General features: G+C 47.9%; 1 protein-coding gene across 1 annotated transcript in view; it reads right to left on the reverse strand.

Annotated features, from left to right (window-relative positions):
- Positions 1-1,170: 1,170 nt before the first annotated feature.
- Positions 1,171-22,907, reverse strand: part of LRRC38 (leucine rich repeat containing 38) — a 33,651-nt gene continuing 11,914 nt past the window's right edge. The window contains exon 2 of the mRNA XM_059896060.1: positions 1,171-2,638. Within this exon, the coding sequence (XP_059752043.1) occupies positions 2,385-2,638 (254 nt within the window). The 3' untranslated portion in view covers positions 1,171-2,384. The remainder of the gene's footprint in view (positions 2,639-22,907) is intronic.

Here is a 22,907-nt window from a genome sequence, read left to right on the forward strand (position 1 = left end):
CGGTTCGTGATGACCAATTGGTTTGCCTATATTGTTTCCTCAATGGAAGCGTTACCTGCACTGAGGGTGGGGCGCACGGTGGTTGCCATGGAGTCTGGGAAGATGCTGGCCCACTTCTCCATTTGCCCAGCGACTCTGAGAAGACAGCCCCTCTGAGCCAGGGGTCTCCTCCACTGGAGCCAGCAATGCTGGGGGCTAGAAAGGTGACCGGGAGTATCCTCGAGGGTGAAGGGGACAAAGAAGAGTCGAGACAGAGGGTGGAAGAGGAGGAAAGGAGAGAAGGGGAGAGGGAAGCAAGGAGGTGGGAGAAGGAGGCAGGATTCAGCTCAAAACGACCCAATCCAAGGCCCCCTAGTGACGGCTGATTTTATGCATCAATTTGACTGGGTCATAGGGTGCCCGGTTACTTGGTTAAACATTCTTTCTGGGTGTGTCTGTGAGGGTGTTTCTGGATGAGATTAGGATTTGAATCTGTAGACAGAGTAAAGCAGATCCCCCTCCCCAAAGTGGGTGGGCAGCACCGAATCCATCGAGGGCCTGAATAGAACAAAAAGGCGGAGAAAGGAGGAATTTCTCTCTCTCTCTCTCCATCTCCCTCTCCATCTCTCCCTCCCTCCTTCCCTCCCCTCCTCTCCCTCCCCCTTCCCTCCCCCTCTGCCTGACTACTTGAGCTGAGTTTTCTCCTGCCCTCAAACTAGAACTTAACCATTGCCTCTCCTGGCTATCAGGCCTCTGGACTCAGACCAGAACTGCACCACCAGCATTCCTTGGGTCTCCAGCTGGCTGGCTGCAGACTGTGGGACTTTTCAGTTCCCATAACTGCCTGAGCCAATTCCTTATAATCCAGATAGATGGATAGATAGACAGAGCTCCTATTGGTTCTGTTTCTCTAGAGAGCCCTGGCTAATACACCCATCCATCCACTCTTGACTGGCTCTACCCAGTTACTCTCTGTCACAAGGCCTCATTTATTTCCTTCCTGGCGCTTATCACTACCTGCAATTATAGTTTTGTTTACTTGTTTGTTTTATATTCTACCCATAAGATTATTGAGGCCCAAGCAAGCCGGGGCCCCACCTTCCTTCCGGAAGGTGTACCCACAATTCCTGGACCAGGGCACTTAGCAAGCACTCAGTAATTCTTTGTGGAGGCAAAGATGCAAGAGAGCAATGAGGAAGAAACATAAGGAATATATTATGGGAGACAATGGAGAGATGCTTCCCCAAATATCCCAGGAGCTTCTCACCAGCCCCTCGTCTAAGTGTCAGTCCCCAGCAAGGTCCGACGCTGTTGATACCCATCATCTTGCATCAACCTGCTGGGTGCATGGCATTGCTTCATACTGTCTCTGAATCAAAGTGCTGCAGTCCACATCCTGGAAAACACTGCCTGTCACAGCCTATGCTCCAAAGAATGTCACACACACCCTAAGGCCACTGATGGAGGTTTTTCAGAAGCCAAGTCCCAGTTTTTTTTGTTTTTTTTTTTAACATTTTATTGGTCCGATATAACCTGCTTTTTGGAATCCTGGCCTCCAGGAAAGTTTATCACAAGTTCCAGAGAAGACGTCTGGAACGGTGCCAGCACAGAGAATGAACGGGCGTTATTCAGTTGAGGAGGGACTCAAGGCTGAAGGAGGTGGCGGGGCAAGATGGAAGCAACTTGGCTGTACTTCAGAGGGAAGAGTGACTCTGAGCAGAGGCCATCGCGATTGTACAAAAACGACTGTTCTTCCTTTACCAGTTGCTACCTCTTAGGATGAGGATCAGGGTTTGAGTTCTGTCAACAAATGTTTTTCTGACCTGCTCACCAAAATATAACAACAAACACTCTTCGGCCAGGTCTTAGCTTTTTCCTCGGTGCCATTTTAGCCAGATGTGGGGTTGTTTTCTGTGTAACACCCCAAGGTGGCCGAAGCCTATTCCAGAAGGGGCAGAAGTCCTGCTCCCATGGAGACGGACCTGAACTCCAATCCCCACCGTCTAGGTTGCTGCCTCTCAGGAGGAAGGAGAAGCTGCCTGGTCCTGCGGTCCAGGTCAGAGAAATGGACGGCACAAAGTCATCTCTGCAGGTGAGAGCTGCCAGTCTTCACATCCCCTGCGCTGTTTTCAGCTGTCGGCTCTGAAACCTGACTCGGTCATCTTCTCCCCACACGCACCTCAAGCAGAGAGGCAGGTTCTCCTCTGGGGATCCTTCCTGGGCTCCTTGGCTCTGCGGATTCTAAACTCTGAGATCAGAGGTCTCAGCGGGTGCGCCCAGGGGGCAAGGCTCAGAGCAGGCGCTGCTCCGGTCACTGATGGTCAATTCTTCTCCGTTTCCAGCATTTCCCTCGGAGGAGAGCCACGGGCTGGGGTTCTGGAGAGCGAGGAAGGGGTGCGGGTGGCTCAGTCGTCCTCATCCTCGTCTTCGTCCTCAGTGTCTTTGTTGGGGGCGCACCTCTGGAAGCACTGCACCACGGTGGCCAGAAAGAAGCTGGAGATGATGGCGACGATGGACACAGCCACGCCAGAGAAGATGATGACGAACAGGTCTGTGAGCGAGAGGCTGAACTTGCACTCGCTGAAGCTGGCCTCCGACAGCTCGTGTAGGAATATCCTCCTGTTCTCCACGGGCAGGGAGCACTGGATTTCGTCGAGGCCTGTGAGAAAGGCAGGCAGAATGAGAGAGCGGTTTAGGCTGCAGCCCAGGATTGCCTACAAGTTAGCAAGGGGAGTGCTTACCAGGTGCAAAGCAGGCGCGTGCCCCCAAACACAAAAGGGGGAAAAAGTTGACTTGAATGCAATTTAAACGTTTTCAAAAAGCCTCAGGGTAATCACATGGAAGAAACCAGAATGTGCTGGTCTCCCTTACTTTAAGGCATGGCACTCTTGATTTTGAATCACTCAAGGTGGTGATGGAAGGCAGCCTAATCTTTTAAGGGTTTAGAAGCTCTGTAGACCGTAATCCAGATCTGGTAATACCCAGCGCCCTCGGGACAGAGGGCGGGGCAAGGCTGTGGGATGCGGAGGGGCGGTGCCAACCAATGGCAGTACCCTCCAGTTTGTAAGGCAGCTTCCCAAGAAGAATGCCAGCCTCCTTTCCACTGCCACCCAGGAGAAACTGAACAGAGGATCAGTGTAGCGCTGTAGAAACTCCACTCACTACCCTAGAAGGGTTTTCCCTTGGCAGGAGTGGGGAAAATAAATATGTAGTTATGATGCTTGCATGAAGCTCCTCTGTGCTTGAGAGTCACCTGAAGACTATACTGAAATCCAGATTCCCGGGCTCCGCCCCCTGGAGAATCCAATTCAGCAGGCTGCACTGGGACCCCAGCCTCTGCAGTTTTAAAAACCAGGTGATTCTGATGCTGCTGGCCCACGAGGCACACGTGAGAAACATTATCTTCTAGCTGGTGAGAGAGACTGTGAGGGGTTTGAGGGAGAGTTCCTGGGACACCCACCCCACTACAACCAGAAGAGCCCTTGTAAACTCTGTTTTATATATTGGGGTTCCCTTTAAGATCTCACTTGAAAAGTGTTTGGCTAATTTAAAAAGAAGTTTCAAATCCACAGGTCAAAAAAAAATGTGACATCTGGGTATGTGCTGAGACAGTGCTTCATAGCAACAGCAATAAATGCAATCTAGAGCTTACCATGGGCCAGGCACTGTTCTAAGCACTTCACACATGATAAATTGTTTAATCCTCACAACTCCGTGAGATAGGTCCTGCTGTCATCCCCGTTCTACAGATGAGGAAACAGGCTCAGAGAGGTAAAGTAACTTGTCCAAAGCAGCACAGCTAGTAAGTGGCCTCGCTTGGGCTCTAACTCAAACAGTTTGCCTCCAGAGACCTGGCCTGCAGCCACTGTGCCTCCAAACGGAACAGAAAGCAGGTGTGGGGCTGGAGAGGAAAGCCAGGAAGAGAGGGGCCAGGGGCACAGGAAGCCAACGCCATCTTCCCGTGGCTGCCACCAAGAGGAGTGGTGGTGACAGCAGTTGTCGGTCACCTGGGGGTGAGGGACATGTTCCTCGTGTAATGGATTTATGGCATTTTAGAGATACCGCTGTATGACTGCTCCTTTATCAGTTAGCTCTTCCTCTCGGGGTACCTCATCTGCCATCAAGTGAAATGGGAGGGCAGCTACGAGAATTGCAGGCTGGTGAATTTTACCCCTTCTACTTACTCGTAGGAGCCTAAAGCTGAGGCTTGCCTGGGACAAAGGACCATCTGTAGATAGGGGGTCAGCTAAGGTCTAAAGGATGAGATGGAAGCAGTTATGGAAGAACAGTCCAGGTAGAGAAGAAGGAAGCTGGCAAAGAACTCGGAGTTCGGGGAACCGTGCAGCTGGGGCATCAGAGTGAACCAAGGGGAATTCAGCATGAGCTGGGGTGGGAGAGATGGGCATGTGCTGAGATGAAGTCCCTGAGAACCAGGGTCTTCAAATAAATACTATGAAGAAAGGCAGCCCACCTCCACCCCCAATCCTGTTATGGACTGGATTGTATCTCCCCCCACCCCAAATTCATATGTTGAAGCCCTAACCTCCAATGTGACTATATTTGGACATAGGGTCTCTAGGGAGGTACTTAAGGTTAAATGGGGTCATAAGGGTGGGGCCCTGATCAATAGGACTGGTGTCTTTATAAGAAGAGGAAGAGATAACAGAGAGCTCTCTCTTTCTCTCTGTGTGTGCACAGAGGAAAGGCCATGTGAAGACACAGCAAGAAGGTGGCCATCTGCAAGCCAGGAAAAAAGGCCTCAGCAGAAACCAAGCCTGCACACACCTTGATCTCGGACTTCTAGCCTCTGGAACTGTGATAAAATAAGTTTCTGTTGTTTAAACCACCCAATCTGTGGTTTTTTGTTATGGCAACCCTAGTAGACTAACAACAATCCTCACTGGACAAGAACAAAAGATACAGACTTGTGTTAGTATTAAGCTCTAAAGACTGTTTGTTATCAAGCATAATCTGCACATCCTGATGGATATACAATATGAACTACATACAAAGTCAAGTTACTGTCATAATTTCACAAACTTCGAATATAAGAAAATGCATGATATTAAAATGCATAAAAAGGTCAGACCTGTTTTTGATCTGGAAGAGGAGAGAAAAATAAAGTAATAGTACCTAACATTCATATTGCACTTACTACCTGCAAACACTGTTCTAAGTTCTATGTGCATATTAACTCTTAATTCTCACAACAACTATTATTACACCCATTTTATGAATGAGAAAACTGAAGCACAGAGAATTTACACACCTTGCCTTCAGCAACACAGCTTCACAGGGATGTGAAGACACCGTTTTGACATTAAGCTCACCTGCCTGCAATTTCTGTTTATCCTTGGCGTCCTTTCAGTTCTCAGGAGACCTTCAATTATTCTCTTTATCAGTGCTTCCTGGTTTCAGAAAGCTGCCTTCAACCCATATCCAGCATAATCTGAAAGTCAGAATGATTCCTCACACCTCACTAATTAGCTGGTTTCTGTTCTGCAAAGAGCAGCCCTGCTAATTGCACAGCAATCCTGCCACCACCCTTTGGGTCTTTATTGCGTATCTTTCCTTCTAGCTCAGAAACAGAAGGTGGAGGAAGAATGCCTGAGCTTCCTCCTTCCTTCTGTCCTGACCCATCTTTTATGTAGTCTATAGCCAACCCACTGATGCTCTTCTCCCCATGGGAACCGTTGCTTAGCAACCATACTCAAGTTCCCTCCTCTCCCTGAATGGATGCCTACCTTAGGTATCCAAGGAATTAGCTGGACCAAAGCTCTGCAGGTTTCTCCAGTTTACACTTGACTACGTTTTTGACTATTTCTTTTCTTAAGCCAAACTTTGTTTACTTCTGAGCATTTTAAATGCATTTGAACAGAACAGGAGAGCTTTATGACAGAGTTATTGTGGGGTTCCCTTGCAGACATTATTTTCTTCAATGGAAAAGCAGGAAAATCAATTGACCTGCCTCTTCTTAACATCCACCCCACCCCTCCCCGCCAGCCAAAGATGTTACAAAAATAAAAAAGATGGACACCACTGGACTACATGAAGCTCAGGCAGTTTCTAAAACGAAGATAGTATTTGCCATTTTCAAACCCGTAACAGGTCATTATTACCGAGAGAAAAGGTCTAGAAGTCCTTTTTTCAATGAGCTGTATTAACTGGCAAACACCACCCCAACAAAACAACAGAAGCCCACAGAGCCTGCCATTTAAATCCAACCTTTGCTGGCCACGACTCCTCAAGTCGATTCTGATTTCTACGGTGTTCTTTGTGCCTTGAGATTACGCCTGGCATTTTTACAAAGTGACACTTTTAGAAACTGTCATGTCACATTTCTCTGTGGCTAGAGGAAACAGGCTTGCTTGGAAAACACCACACACAAGCCCACCAGGAGTGGGAGGCTCTGGACCCACGCTCAATGAAGCCATCACAAGATACACTGACTTAATGGGTTTTCGTAGCTCACAAAGGGCAGAGAAATGACAGTCAGCAGGACCCAGCAGAGGGGGCAGGGCACCGCTGCCGGCTGCTCTAAGGACACAGTCAAGGCCGACTGCAGAACTCAGGAGTTGGAGTAATCTGACTTTGGGGTCCCCTCTTCTCTCCTGCAGGAGCTACTCTAGACCAGGGTTTCTCAACCTTGGCACTACCAACATTCGGGCCTGGATAATTCTTTGAGGTAGGAGGCTGTCCCATATACTGCAGGATGTTTATCATATCCCTGTCCTCTACCCACTAGATGCCACTAGCACCCCCACCCAGTGTGACCATCAATAATGTCTCCAGACGGTGCCACACGTCCCCAGGAGGAGGTCGGGGAAGGAGACAGAATTCCCTAGTTGAGAACCGCTGCTTTAGACTGAAATGCTCAGCTAAGTAGGTAAGCTTCTAAGGCAGGGCTGCTCTTAGCTACTAGGCAGACATTTAGTTGTTAAATGGCTTTTTAATTCATGCATTAAGCAAAATGGGTAAGGCTTAATACTAGATACCAAAAAAAGAAAGGAAAAGAAAGGAGAGAGAGAAAGAAAGGACAAAAGAAAGAAGGCAGGAAGGGGGGGGGGGGAGGGAGGGAGGGAGGGAAAGAGGGAGGAGAAAAAAAGAGGAAGACGCAGTCTTGGCCTCAAGGAACTTAGGTCTAATAGGGGCAGCAGGACACAAGCATAAATAGTGATATTTTTGGAGAGAGAGTGAGAAGTCGCACAAGAGGTCCAGTGAAAGCCAGAGAGAAGTTGCGAGGAGAGTGCGGGGTAGGGGTCTCTGGGGGGAGGCCCGGAGGGACAGAGGGAGGATGGGTGGTCATGAGCACGTGGAGGGGAGGAGGGGAGTCCATGTGATGCCCCTACTTGATTTGGAATGTTCGCCCTCCTTTTCTGAGCCCACCTCCCCAGCTGTCTGAGTTAAGAAGAGTGAACAAGAGCCAGTATTTATGGGGCACTTCATGTGTGTCAGGCCCTGCTCTTAGGGCTTTATACACATTAGCTCACTGAATCCTCAGGCCAACACAAAGAGGAGCCTCTAGTCATCCCCACTTTACAGATGTTCAAACGGAGACACAGAGAAGTCAAGTGACTTGCCCAAGACCACACCGCCAGGAAACAGACAGAGCCTAGACTGACACCAGCCACTATGCGGTCCCACCCACTTTCCCGGGCAGGGAGACCTAAGGCTGCACCAGCCCCACCCAGTGCCTCAGAACAAGTTCCCTCCTCCAGGCAGCGTCTTTGTTTTTTAAATTTTTTTTATGGTGTAAAGCATCTCTTTCTTTTTTTTTTTTTTTTAACATCTTTATTGGAGTATAATTGCTTTACAATGGTGTGTTAGTTTCTGCTTTATAACAAAGTGAATCAGTTATACATATACATATATCCCCATATCTCCTCCCTCTTGCATCTCCCTCCCTCCCACCCTCCCTATCCCACCCCTCTAGGTGGTCACAAAGCACCGAGCTGATCTCTCTGTGCTATGTGGCTGCTTCCCACTAGCTATCGGTTTTACATTTGGTAGTGTATATATGTTCATGCCACTCTCTCACTTTCTCCCAGCTTACCCTTTCCCTTCCCTGTGTCCTCAAGTCCATTCTCTAATAGGTCTGCGTCTTTATTCCCGTCCTGCCCCTAGGTTCTTCAGAACCTTTTTTTTTTTTTTTAGATTCCATATATATGTGTTAGCATACGGTATTTGTTTTTCTCTTTCTGACTTACTTCACTCTGCATGACACACTCTAGGTCCATCCACCTCACTACAAATAACTCCATTTCGTTTCTTTTTATGGCTGGGTAATATTCCATTGTATATATGTGCCACATCTTCTTTATCCATTCATCTGTTGATGGACACTTAGGTTGCTTCCATGTCCAGGCTATTGTAAATAGAGCTGCAATGAACATCGTGCATGACTCTTTTTGAATTATGGTTTTTTCAGGGTATATGCTCAGTAGTGGGATTGCTGGGTCGTATGGTAGTTCTATTTTTAGTTTTTTAAGGAACCTCCATACTGTTCTCCATAGTGGCTGTATCAGTTTACATTCCCACCAACAGTGCAAGAGGGTTCCCTTTTCTCCACACCCTCTCCAGTATTTATTGTTTGTAGATTTTTTGATGATGGCCATTCTGATGGGTGTGAGGTGATACCTCATTGTAGTTTTGACTTGAATTTTCTAATGATTAGTGATGTTGAGCATCCTTTCATGTGTTTGTAGGCAATCTGTATATCTTCTTTGGAGAAATGCCTATTTAGGTCTTCTGCTCATTTTTGGATTGGGTTGTTTGTTTTCTTGATATTGAGCTGCATGGGCTTCTTGTAAAATTTGGAGATTAATCCTTTGTCAGTTGCTTCATTTGCAAATATTTTCTCCCATTCTGAGGGTTGTCTTTTCATCTTGTTTATGGTTTCCTTTGCTGTGCAAAAGCTTTTAAGTTTCATTAGGTCCCATTTGTTTATTTTTGTTTTCATTTCCATTTCTCTAGGAGGTGGGTCAAAAAGAGTCTCGCTGTGATTTATGTCATAGAGTGTTCTGCCTATGTTTTCCTCTAAGAGTTTTATAGTGTCTGGCCTGCATTTAGGTCTTTAATCCATTTGGAGTTTATTTTTGTGTATGGTGTTAGGGAGCATTCTAATTTCATTCTTTTACATGTAGCTGTCCAGTTTTCCCAGCACCACTTATTGAAGAGGCTGTCTTTTCTCCATTGTATATTCTTGCCTCCTTTATAAAAAAATAAGGTGACCATATGTGCATGGGTTTACCTCTGAGCTTTCTATCCTATTCCATTGATCTATATTTCTGTTTTTGTGCCAGTACCATACTGTCTTGATTACTGTAGCTTTGTAGTATAGTCTGAAGTCCAGGAACCTGATTCCTCCAGCTCCGTTTTTCTTTCTCGAGACTGCTTTGGCTATTTGGGATCTTTTGTGTTTCCATACAAATTGTGCGATTTTTTGTCCTAGTTCTGTGAAAAATGTCATTGGTAGTTTGATAGGGATTGCACTGAATCTGTAGATTGCTTTGGGTAGTATAGTCATTTTCACAATATTGATTCTTCCAATCCAAGAACATGGTATATCTCTCCATCTGTTTGTATCATCTTTAATTTCTTTCATCAGTGTCTTATAGTTTTCTGCATACAGGTTTTTGTCTCCTTAGGTAGGTTTATTCCTAGGTATTTTATTCTTTTTGTTGCAATGGTCTCTTAAAGATATGTTCTGGAACTCTCCAGCAACCCTCCTGGTCCCCAGGCCCTGACCTGACATAGCCTGGAAAGGTCAAGGTGCTGGAATAGCCTCTCCCTGGCCAGGAGACGTGCTCCGTGTGTACTATGAAGTGCAGATGTGGAGGGAAACCATCCTGTGAGTGTTCGAACAGACCCCCGGGGGGGGCCCTGGCTCTACCTCCTGATATCCTATGACCCTGGCCCAGGCCCTGTCTCCCCAAGCACTGCCTTGTGATGATGCTGTGAGTATGTAATGAGGGGATATCTGAAAAGCTCTTACCAGGGTGCCTGGCCACCATTCAAGCTTGAAAAAGCCACTGTTAGTGTCATTCAGATTTTCAAGGTTTCAAATTGTGCCCAGGCCTGACTCCAGGTATCTGATGAGGGTGCCTTTGTTAGTCAGGGTTCTCCAAAGAAACCGAACCAATAGGATGAGTATACACGGAGAGACTTATTATAAGGAATTGGCTCATGCAACTATGGAGCTGACAAGTCCCAAGATCTGCAGTCGGGAAGCTGGAGACCCAGGTAATCTGGTGGTATAGTTACAGTCTGAATGCCCACTGGCTCAGGACCCAGGGAGGACCGGTGTTTCAGTTCTATCCGAAGGCAAGAAGGCACTGATGTCCCAGCCCTAGGCAATCATGCAGGAGGGGTTCCCCCCTACTCGAAGGAGGGTCAGCCTTTTTGCTCTAATCAGGTCTTTAACTGATTGGATGAGGCCCACCCACATTAGGAAGGGTCATCTGCTTTACTCAGTCTACTGATTCAAGTGTTAATTTCATCCCAAAACACCCTCACAGACACACCCAGAATAATGTCTGACCAAATATCAGGGCACCCACGACCCCGTCAAGTTGACACATAAAATCAACCATCACAGCGCTCTTTACACTTTCAGCAGCAGCAAGAGAGATGCTTCTCTAATTACATTAGGCTAAGGCAGAAATTTAAATGAAACTCTCCTTTCCTCTATTTGCTCAAGACATCTGAGATAGGGAGGTGGAACTCGTTAAGGATTCGCAATGTCAGAAAGATCTGCATGTCCAGAGTCATCCTGACTATAGAGCCGGTGGAGGCTCCTTCTCTGTTCCTCCTCCATCTCCTCCCTCCTCCTTTTCCCTTTCCTTTTCCTTCTCTTTCTTATTCTTTGTATTTTTAAAATTTTGGTAAAATATGCATAACATAATGGTTATCATTTTAACCATTTTTAAGTGTATAAATTCATTGGCATTAAGTACATATACCATGATGTACAACCATCACCACTATTTATTTCCAAAACTTTGTCATCCCCCAAACTCTGTACCCATTAAACAGTAACTCCCCTTGCCTCATTCCCAGCCCCTGGCAACCACTCCCTACTGTCTCCACGAATTGCCTACTCATATAAGTGGAATCATACAATATTTGTCATTTTGTGACTGGCTTATTTCACCTAGCATAATGTCTGTGAGGTCCAGCCATGTTGTAGCATGTATCAGAATTTCTTTCTTTTTTAAGGCTGAATAATATTCCATTGTATGGTGACACCACATTTTGTTTATCCATTCATCTACTGATGGGCACTTGGGTTGTCTCCACCTTTTGGCTATTGTAAATAATGCTGCTATAAACCTTGGCATACAATGGACTTGTTGAAGTCTCTGCTTTCAATTCTTTTAGGTACATAACTGAGAAGTGGAATTGCGGGATCATATTGTAATTCTACATTTAAATTTTTGACGAACCACCATAGAGATTTCCGCTATGGTTACACAGTTTATAGTCCCATAAACAGTGCACAAGGGGGGGACTTCCCTGGTGGCGCAGTGGATGAGATTCCGCACTCCCAATGCAGGGGGCCCGGGTTCGATCCCTGGTCAGGGAACTAGATCCCACATGCATGCCGCAACTAAGAGTTTGCATGTCACAACTAAGGAGCCCGTGTGCCGCAACTAAGGAGCTGGCAAGCTGCATCTAAGGAGCCCACGAGCCGCAGTTAAGGAGCCCACCTGCTGCAACTAAGGAGCTGGTGAGCCACAACTAAGGAGCCCTGGAGCTGCAACTAGGGAGCCCGCCTGCCACAACTAAGACCCGGAACAACCAAATAAATAAAAATAAATAAATGAATATTAAAAAAAAGACAAAAACAGTGCACAAGGGTTCCAATGTCTCTATATCCTTGCCCACACGTGTTATTTTACATTTTAAAAAATGGCCATCCTAATGGAAGTGAAGTAGTATTCATCTTTTTGGTGGTTTTGATTTGCATTTCTCTACTGACTAGTGATATCCAGCATCGTTTCATGTGTTTATTGGCCTGCTCCTTCTTTTTAAATGAAGGCCATAGTCTCCTAAACAGCCTGCATGGGGCATTTCATCAAGGATTAGCAGCCATGTTGCAAAAGGTTGGTCCCAGGTAAGTCAAACCTGGGTAGAAAATAGGGCTGAGAAACCCTGGGGGAGACCCAGAGGCACGCTGGACAGATTTCTGAAAAGGAAGACTAGGCATATCTCCCAATCCAGTATCATTCACCTACTACTTCCTGAGCCTTCATCCATGCCCTAAGCTGGGAAGAATGTGTGTGCAGGGGGTGGGTAGCATTTATTGAGCACATGTTATGTTCTGATGCGGTGCACGCCCCTTAACACACATCATTTATAGTTGACCTCCATCTGGGAGGTGAGCGGCATTATCCTCAATTCACAGCTGAGGAAGCAGGTCTCAGAAATCTTTGGCAAGTCACGTACTGTTAAATAGGGAAGGCCAAATTCAAACTATCCTCTCAGTTTGTTTTACTCCAAAGGCTGTGTTTTTCCCGTCACTCTATGTTGTCTGTAATGCTGAAGAAAGTGACATCCTCAGCCTCAGGAAGCTTATAATCTGACAGAGGAGCCCAAACTAAAATACATCAAGCAATGGGGAAGGAAGACACTATATGACTGAGAATCGACTTTGGGCTTTACAAATTCAGAGAATGAAGAGCCAGGGTGTGTGGAAGGTCTGGTAATACTCATCCCTATTTATGGAATGAACACATACCTTTGAGTTCAGGGGATTACTGGGGAGGAATGAGAAAGGCATTGCAGGCAAGAGGCCCGGGTGGAATCTGGAAGTGTGGGTGAGAATGACATTACAGGCGCCCTCCTGGGCTAGAATAGCGCCCCCCAAATACAATATCTTCCCAAATGGCTGCCACTGGCTGATGTCCAGTGGCCGCGTGCGGAGTTGATGGAGCATCTGAGGACCTGAGAATCTGGATTAAGAGATGAAAGGATGGCAATCCTGAGCCAGGCTCAGGCTGCAGAAGATTTTTGTGTGTGTGTGTGAAAGCAACAATAGTGGTCTTTTATCTTAAGAATCTAAAAAAACATTCAAATCAGCAGATAAGGCAATGTTGTCACATGAAGACAACCGTCAGGCTGCCCTAATGAGACAGGACACATGCTGTGAGCCTGCTCACTCATTCATGTCACCTGCTGGCCCCTGTGCAGGCATGTGAGTGTGTAATCCCCTGGGGCAGTGGGTTTCTGCCTGTCCTGCATCCCAGAGGCAGCCAGGGATTGCAAGGCATGGGTATAAGTTTAGGGTAAGACCATCCGCCTGTGACTAATATCTCTCGGAAGCCTAGAGTCTACAGCTATGATCCTCAGGCTTTTGACTTTTACATAATGGCAAAAATTGTTTTAAAAATAAGAAATAGAGGAGACTGACACGGGGCTGCAGCTGATAATTCTTCTCAGGACATTAAACACACACACGCCATCATCATTTTATAAAAGAGAGAACATTTGTACACCATTAAAGTTAAGAAAGGCAGGATAACAGCAAATCAGTTAATACATTGGCCTTAAAAAACACTCACCACAGTGCCTTCATTGCTCTCATTTTGCCTGGAAAGAAATGACCACTGATAAAGGGCCACATTTGGGAAGCATCATCATATTCCGTACTCTCTATCCCACCTGGAACAAGAGCCCGGGAACCGCCTCCTTATTCTTCAAGACCAGAGGTACAGCTGCAAACTACAGCTCCAGGCCCAAATCGCCCTTCCTTCCCTCTCCCATATGTATTTGTAAATAAAGTCTTATTGGAACACAGCCAGACCCACTGGTTTACACATTACTGAAGGCTGCTTTCGAGCTACAATGGCAAGTTTGAGTAGTTGCAAGAGATTCTATGGCTCACGAGGCCTAAAATATTTACTATCCAGCCCTTAATAGAAAGTTTGCCAACTCCTGTTCAAAACTCAACCCAGGAAACGCCTCCTCTGGGAAGCCTGCCCTGAATGCTTCCTGTGTTCCGCCTTCCCCTGAATCAGACCCCTCCCTTCCTGGCCCCCCACACCTCCTCCAAAAAAGTCAACTCCTCCATGGGGCGGCCTGTGTCTCTCACGTCTGCAGACACAGCTGCCAGCTCAGGGCCTGGCACACAGCACACGAACATTAGGAAAACTGGGAAAATCTAAAACAACTCAGAAATATCTGGGTGAGAAGGATCCTGGTGCATGGTTCCCAGCCGGGGTCCTGCAGGTGGGCTGGGGTTCTGTAAGCAAGGACCAGCTGTCAAAAGGCCAATCAGTCACTTGTTTGTGAGAAGGCCGCAGGGGCTATTTACTCAAACATGCAATTTGGTAGAAAAATCTTTCAAACTCAGGGTCTGGAAACATTAATACAATACGTTCTTTAGTGGCAAAAATGTTAGGAGCTATCAATTTTTGTGATTTCTCTGTCTTCTTCAGTGAAGTGCATCCAAGATGCGGAGACCTCTTCCTATTTATTACACATGATTTCTGAATTAATACTAGTAATAGCTGGTGGGTTCAATAGATAACTCAGTTCCCGCCCTGAGTTTAGAACTGAATGATTGAGAGACATGGGACTCAGAGGAAATAGGTGAGAACGTCAGTTTTGTTACTGATAAAACTGCAGGAGCCTACGCTGTCTTCCTGTGTCTACCCTACTGGCGGCCCCAATTCTCCCTTCAGCAGCCAGAATGAGTCTTTTACAGAAAAACTTATATCCCATCTTTCTCCTGCTCAACACCTCCCACCACCACCGCCACTAAGGCTCCTCATCTTTCCCAAAGTGAAATCCACGGTCCTTACCACTGTTTCCGCAAACCCCTCACTCCACCTTGCTTGCCATTCCTCAGACACCCCATGCACAGGCCTACCTCAGGGCCTTTGCACCTGTTCCCTCTGCCTGGCTCACTCTATTTCCTTAAGGTCTCTGCTCAGATGTCACTTTATCAGAGATGATGTCACTTTATCAGAGATGCTCTCCCCAGCCCCACGATCACTCCCCATCCCCTGTACCTGGCTTTATTTTTCTCTATGGGACCACCTGACATGGTATATGTGTATCTATCTGTTTATTTCCTGCTTCCCTGCCCCTCTCCACTCAATTGTCAGCTCTGGGAGGTCGGGCTTTTGGTTTTGTTCCCTGCTGTATTCCCAGTACCTAGAACTTTCAAAAGTATTTTTGAATGATGTATGAATAAAGACAGGATTGGAGAGTGTGGCTTAGCTGCGTGGCCACAGAGGGGTTCCTAGACCACCTCCCCAAACAGACCGTCCATCCCACCTAATGGCTGATGGTGCTGGACAAGCACAGGTCCCTCCCTTGCAAGACAGAAGTCCTTTACCCTAAATTCATCGCCATATACCTTGCAGCTCGCTAGGAGGAGGAAGAAGCTGTATGTATTTCTCCCGTGCTTTTCCCTCTTGGGAGGTGGAAACATTCACCGCTCTTTGGACACAGGTGGAGCAGAACACAGAATGCTGGATAGTCTTCTAAGCATTGCACTGTCTACACTCCTCTAATCCATAAAACAAGCTCTGTGGCTAGTACTATAGTGACCCCGGTCAGCAGAAAAAGAAACTGAATGCTACTTCTGTGACGTGCTTCCGGTTCTCCAGCTGAGAAATGATAGAGCCAGGATTCGGAGTCAGGCGGTCTGACTCCAGAGCCTATGCTGTTAGCCATTACCCTCCCCTATTGTCTTAAAAATGCTTGCACAAGTTATTGTGGGGATACTGAGACCCAGTGAGTCACAGACTTAAGCCAAAGCTTCATAGGAAACTTGTAAACCCAGTTTGGAACCCACGTCACCTCCAGGGGTGGCCCAAGCCCAGAGTACTCCGTGGGGAGAGGTCATTCTAAAGGGTCTGGGTGTTGTCGTATTTCCTAGGACGGCGGTAACAAATTATCACAAACCAGGTGGCTTAAGACAAATTCGTTCTCTCGTAGTTCCTGAGGCCGGAAGTCCAAAATTAAAGTGCCAGAGGACCAGGCTCCCTCTGAGGGCTCTAGGGGAGAATCCTTTCTGGCCTCTTCCAGCTCCTGGTGGCTCGTGGCATTCCTTGGCTTGTGGCAGCATCACTCCGATCTCTGCCTCTGTCTTCATGTGGCTTTCTGCTCTGTATCTCTTCGTATCTCTCTCTTTCTCTTACAAGGACACCTGTCATTGGATTTAGGGCCCATCCTAAATCCAGGATGATCTCACCTCGAGATCCTTAACTCAGTTATATGGACAAAGACTCTTTTTCCAAATAAGGTCACCTTCATAGGTTCCAGGCATTAGGGCTTGGATGTATCCCTTTGAAGGATGCAATTCAACCCAGTCCAGGTGTCTCACGTGTAACAGTCATTTGTTATCCTTCAGCTTCCCACCTCCATCTCTCCTCATTTGGAGTCTGCTCCCAGATTTCATTTTGGGCAATCACCTCTCACCCCGTGGGTACATCTTACTGCGACTTTCTTCAAATGCATGGCCCCTCACCAGCGTCTCTCTGTCCCAATACACTGAATCTTGAGTGGACTGACCAAAAAGTATGGCCGGAGCCCGTTCAATCCAGCAGCCCCACCCTGGACAACTCCTCAACTGGTTTTTGCTTTCCAGACTCCCAGGGCTGCCTCCTTCTTTTCTGAGCCTGCTTCCCCAGCTTTCTCTTCAGTTCTGTGAATTACCTGACATACCTGCAATGAGTCCTTTTCTTGCTTACATTAACCAGAGCTGGCTTCTGTTGTTTACAGTCAAGAGGCCCAATTAACCAACGGATTATATGAAAACAGAGTTCGAGGATGAGCCAGACACCTGTCCTGTCAGCCCCTGCTCCACAGTCACAAATCATCGCACTCTGCCCTGCTGTCCCACAGAACCACGTGTTTGGTGGTTCCAGGCTCTCGAGGAAGTGCGATTGATTCTGTGCAACCCGTCTCCCCTCCTAGGGAGACAACCCAGGCAACAGGCACGACTGATGGGAAGCTGAGTTCCTACCTTCTGTCTTGTTAGGGGTCTTCCTCCAACCCAGACTGACCTTCCACTAAAACCAAGTGGGCTCTGGCTCGTTTGGGTCCAGGCAGAACGTGGTTCACCGCTCCTTTGCTTCAGAACTACCTCTTTCTTCTCCACCAGGCACACTCCGAAGAGGTGGGCCATTCCTCGTGCGGGGTGGCTTGGCTCCCTGCCTACTGCCGCCCTTCCTGGTCCTCTCCCCTTGACTGATGACTTCTCCCCAGCAGCTGACACCTGAGCCAGAGAGGGTGAATTGCTGCCACCCTCCCGAAATAGATGGTGACACAGCAGAAGGCAGACTAAGATTAATCTCTCGCCCGTGCCAACAAACAGGCCTGCAGCCAGAGGCTCTCTTGGGGCCTTTCCCCTGATCTGGCCTCTCGGGAACTGCCTAATGACAGGCTCTCCTAAACGCTTTTTGTCATTAAAAATATATTTTTGCTTTCCTAATTCCACTTATTATGCAAAGCCTCTGTATACACTGAAACAATAGAAGTAAACAAAAAGAAGCAGGATAAAGGAACTCATAAATACATGTTTAACACACTGGCTTACACCTTGCTAGATTTTTCCTTCTGTGTGTGCATGTACATAAATCCCCAGAGCAGAAATACACTCCGCCACTCTGGTGGATAACCATTCTGGGAACATCTTTCATTCCACCAATATAATCATCAAACATCGTTTGTAATGACTACAGGGTATTTTATTGTGCAGATGAGTCATGATTGACTTGCCCAATCACAGAATGTTTCCAGTTTTTATCTTACTAGAAGCAAAGCTGCTATGAGTACCACGTACACATTTTTAATTATTTCCCCAAGACACATTCTGCCAAGTTGGAGGCTGTGTGAGAGTCCCTGAACTCACGCCAACAATGGATTTTGTCACTTTTTCATCTTTGCCAATCTGATAAGCCATAAAAGTGCACACTGGTGATTGAGTTTGCATTTCTCTGATTACCAGGAGAGCTGACCATTGTACGGTGTGCTCACCACCCACTTGGAGTTGTTTTTCTGTAAAGTGCCCGTCCAAGACCTGTGCTAAGAGCTTCGCAAGTCTTACCAAGGTATGAGAAGGCCCTGATGACAAGAGGCACTGGGGAGAGAGTCAGGCTGATCCCCTCCACCCAGCTCACTGCTGGAGCTACAAGTCCCAGGGAAGGGGTTTCCCTGTCCCACGTGCGGAGGAAGGACACTGTCCAGGACCACTGCTGGCGGTCCCATTGCTCTTGGCCGGAGTTCTCCACTGCCTCTTCCACCCTCCTCTTCTGTTCATTGGAGTAAGAGGGCTCAGCCTGGGCTGGTGAAACACCCAACCAGGCCCTCCCTGCCACCCTTCCGGAACCCAAACCCAAAGGACTGGGAAAAAGCAGCAGCTTTGGTTCTTTCACATGCACAGCCAGACTTTCAGCCTCCTGATTTCACAGCATCATACAAAGTTAGACCTGAAGGTGTCTTGGACAGCTAATACCCCTCCCCAACCTCCCTCCTTTACTTTACAGATGAGAGGCCCAGAGAAGTTAGGCAACTTGTCTAAGGTCACATGGAGTCTGGACAGAACCCAGGTCTCCTGACTCCCCGTTCAGTACTCTTTTGAGGCATCAGGTTCTTAGTTCACTACAAGCACCTGGAGTTGCACGTGCTGTGGTCCCTGCTGCAGCCACTTCGTGTGACACAGGAAGACTGCACGAGGGGGCATCGCAGATGGCAGGCAGGGCTTGCTCATGCTTCTGGGAAGCAGGAAGCCGGGGAACACCAGCTCACATTTTTTATAGTGCTGACCTTTGCTCCCTACCACCACTTTCATTAAGTATCACCACATAGGGGAAAATTCCCAGTTCTCCTCACTGTATCAGCCGGCAGACACTTCATCTGATTAAGTAATCAGCTGATTTCTACTAGAGGAAGACGCATCTGCAGCATTGGGTCAAGGGCACCTGCTTGGTCCTGGCTCTGCAGAGCATGTCCTGTAGAAGGGGCAGCACGGAAGAGTGGATCCTGCACCAGGGTTGGACCTGTGTCTGCTGTCCTCCACTCCAGCCTGACTCCCACCCCGAACCTCAGGACACTGACATTAGTCACACACACAAGCATGGAAAACTGACTGACTCACAATGCGGTTTTCCCAGACTGTCCTCCCCCGGTAAGAAATGAGCAGAGATGATCCTGACAGCTTACACTTTTATTCTCTGGGAAGCTTGCAAGCATTTCCACTACCACCATCACTGCCATCATCTTGACCATCACCACCATTGCTACATCCACCATCTCTGCCGTGACGTCCACCTCGGCCAAGTCCACCATTTCCAAAATGATGCCCACTCCCCCATGTCCTCCATCTCCACCCTGACGTCCACCTCCGCGTGTCCACCATCTCCACCCTGACGCCCACCTCCCCCATATCCACCATCTCCACCCTGACGTCCACCTCGCCACGTCCGCCGTCTCCACCCTGACGCCCACCTCGCCACGTCCGCCATCTCCACCCTGACGCCCACCTCGCCACGTCCGCCATCTCCACCCTGACGCCCACCTCGCCACGTCCGCCATCTCCACCCTGACGCCCACCTCCCCACGTCCACCATCTCCACCTTGATGCCCACCTCCACCATTTCTACCACCATCACCACCAGCGCTGCCACCTCCATCATCCATTACAGCCATCTGTTACAAGTTGGGCCCTGGGCTGAGGATCCCAACCTGTGTCTAGTTATTGTAACTGATGAACTGGTTAGAACCTTCCGGCAAGGCCAGCATGAGGAAGTCTAAGGCTGACCCCGTGAGTCTGGTACCTCCCACTACTCATGGTGGTTGACGCTCCATGCTGCTCAGAGACACCCACTGGGCCTCCCTCCTTAGACCTGCCCCTCTGAGCACCCAGTGTCCCAAGTTACTCTCTGTCAGTGGGCTCTATCACTGGCCAGCTGGACGAAGCCGTCCTGGGGGTGAGGAGGGGTGTGTGTGTGTTAAGCGGGCCCCTCAGATTTCACTGCGGAGATGACGTTCTATGGGGAAGTAATATCTATTGAAACTCATCATTTGCCAGGAACTACGATAAGTACTTCACCATTACCGTGTCATTTACTCCTCTTTCTCAACAGCCCTTTTGAAGAGTGGTTCTCATCTGGGGGTGATTTTGCCCCTCAGTGGGCATTTGACGATGTCTGGAGATATTTTTGGTTCTCACACTAGGTGGGGTGCTATTGGCATCTAGTGGGTAGAAGAAGGGATGTTACTAAACACCCAACAGTGCCAGGATGACCCCCAAGGCAAAGAATTAGCCAGCCCATAATGCTAATAGTGCCGAGGCTGGGATGCCTGCTTTGGAGTATTTTTTTTGTAGTCCCATTTTTCTAATTTAAATTTTGTGGTAAAATATACATAACGTAAAATTTGCCATCTTAACCATTTTTAAGTGTGCAGTTCTGTGGCATAAAGTACATTCACACTGTTGTGCAACTATCACCACCATCCATCTCTAGAACTCTTTTCATTCTGCAAAACTAAATCCCTGTTCCCATTAAACACTAATCCTCCATTCTTCCCTCCTCCCAGACCCTGGCAACCACAGTTCTGTGTCTATGAATTTGCCTCTTCTAAGGCGCCTCAGATAAGTGGAATCACACAGTATTTGTCCTTTTATGACTGGCCCCTTTCACTTAGCATCATGTTCTCAGGTTCATCCATGTTGTAGCGTGTGTCAGAACTTCCTTCCTTTTAAGGCTGAATAATATTCTGTTGTATGGATGGACCACATTTTGTTTATCATTCATCCATCGATGGACACTTGTGTTGCTCTCACCTTTTGGCTATTGTGAATAATGCTGCTACGAACATGGGTGCAAATGTGGGATAGGTTTTAGATGCAGAGACTGGGGCTCTAAGAAGCTGTGTGACTTACCTGAAGTCATATAACTCGTCTGTGAGCGTCTGGACGTAAGGGCAGGCCTGGCTGTCACCACAGCCCATCCTCTCTCCACGACACCACGGTGTCCTCAGTCTTGACCAGGCTCACTCACATATGGGTCGTTGGTTGGACTTCACTTGCCTGCCTCTCTCCGGAGTGACCTGATGGCTGCCCCATCTGTGCTACTGTGACAACCACTCCAGGACGTCTTCCCACGAGCGCTGGCACTTCCCTCTCAACCCATAAAGCTCTCTCTATGCCCCGGATGGCTCCGAAACAATTCACCAACACAGAAATTCTGATTTTTCTGGGAAGTCAGGAAACAGGCTGGTTTTTTTTTTTTTTTAGATTTATGCTTCCTCTGGCAGCAGGGACCGGGGGAGCCCCAGGATCCCGGTGGCAGACACCTTCATCCTGCAGTTTTCAGCAGGTCCTGGCACTGTGGCAACTGCTGTCACTGGGGCCAGAGTTGTGGGCTGTTGGGAAGTGACTTCAGGGTGGGGCGTTTGGGGGCGTGGTCGTTAGAAACAACCTGTGCAGGTGGAGAGGATGCACCGTTATCTGACCCTCTCCTTTCACAGGTGGAGAAACCGGCCTGGGGAAGTGAAGGTACTTCCCCGTGGTGACAGAAAAATGCCCCCCAAATGACCACGTCCTAATCCCTGGAATCTGAGAAAATGTTACCTTGGAAGATATGATTAAGTTCAGGGCATGGATTGTCCAGGTGGGTCCAATGTAGTCACAAGGGTCCTTATAAGAGGGAGGGTCAGAGTCAGAGAGGAGATGTGAGGATGGAAACAGAGATCAGAATAATTCGGGGCCATTTGCAGAGCCCACCAGCTGGCCGTTCGTCCTTATAGAGTGTCAGAATCAGTCTCCTTGTAGTTCGCAACCGTGGGTCCATCTTCGGAGGCCAAAACAAGTTTCTCACATTCAATGACAGCTCTTCAGACATCAGGAGACAGGGGCTATGTCCTTCCACGTCTGTCCTTAGTTAAACATCCATTTTCCTATGTCAGTATGGTCTTATTCTCCAAATACAAAGAGTCTCTGGCAATTTCCAACAGACAGGAAGCCCAGGTAACTGCTTACAAGCTGCAATTTGATGAGGCCTGGGGGCTCCGACCTTCCCTCCAGGCCTCCCCGCATCTGAAATTCTACACAGACTGTGCCTCCATAGTGAGCAGAGGTCCCTTCCTTCTGCCTTTACTGTATTTATTCCTGGTTAACCCTCAAGTCACTAACACTAACGCTGAGAATTAGTTTACCAAACTGTTTTCTCTAAGCGAGGCGGATGGTTCTGGAGGCCACCTCCTCTCTGCTCTTCTCCCCTTTACCTTGTGTTAGCACCCATCACTGAGTCATTCATTCAGTCAACAAATACATATCGAGCACCTAATATAGGCCAGCTCTGGGGTAAAAACAGTGAAAAAAATCATTTGTGACTACAGTTTAGTGAGGGGAACCAGACAGACCACGAGTAAATCGGTAATATGTATTATGCAGCAGATGGTGACAGGTGTTATGGAGAAAGAGAAGCAAAGTGGGGAGGGAAGGAGAGCTGGAAGCGGCGGGTCGCAGGATTCAGTGGGGCTGGCAGGAAAGGCTTGGTGAGAAAATGGTATTTGAGCAAGCAGCTAAAAGGAATGAGGGAGAAAGTCATGTGGACATCAGGAAAGGGTGCTCCAGGTGGAGGGAGCAGCAAGTGCAAAGGCCCTGAGGTTGAAATATGCCTGGTGTGTTTGGGGAACAATAAGGGGTCTGGGTGCCTGGATCAGAGTGAATGAAAGGGGAGTAGTAGGAAATTAGGCCAGAAAGAAAGGAAGAGTTCAGATCATGGGGGTGGGGGGCTGCTTATAAGCCCCTGGAAGAACCTTGGCTTCTAATCTCAGTGACATGGGAGTTACTGAAGAGTTCTGAGCAGAGGAAGGACATGACTTGATATCTGTCTGGCAAGCAGGGAGGGGTCATTGTTCCAGAAAAAGCTCTCAGAAGAGCAGAAAGTAGGAGTTGAACTTGCTTT

The sequence above is a fragment of the Balaenoptera ricei genome, chromosome 1, assembly GCF_028023285.1.
Source record: "Balaenoptera ricei isolate mBalRic1 chromosome 1, mBalRic1.hap2, whole genome shotgun sequence".
Lineage (NCBI taxonomy): Eukaryota > Metazoa > Chordata > Mammalia > Artiodactyla > Balaenopteridae > Balaenoptera > Balaenoptera ricei.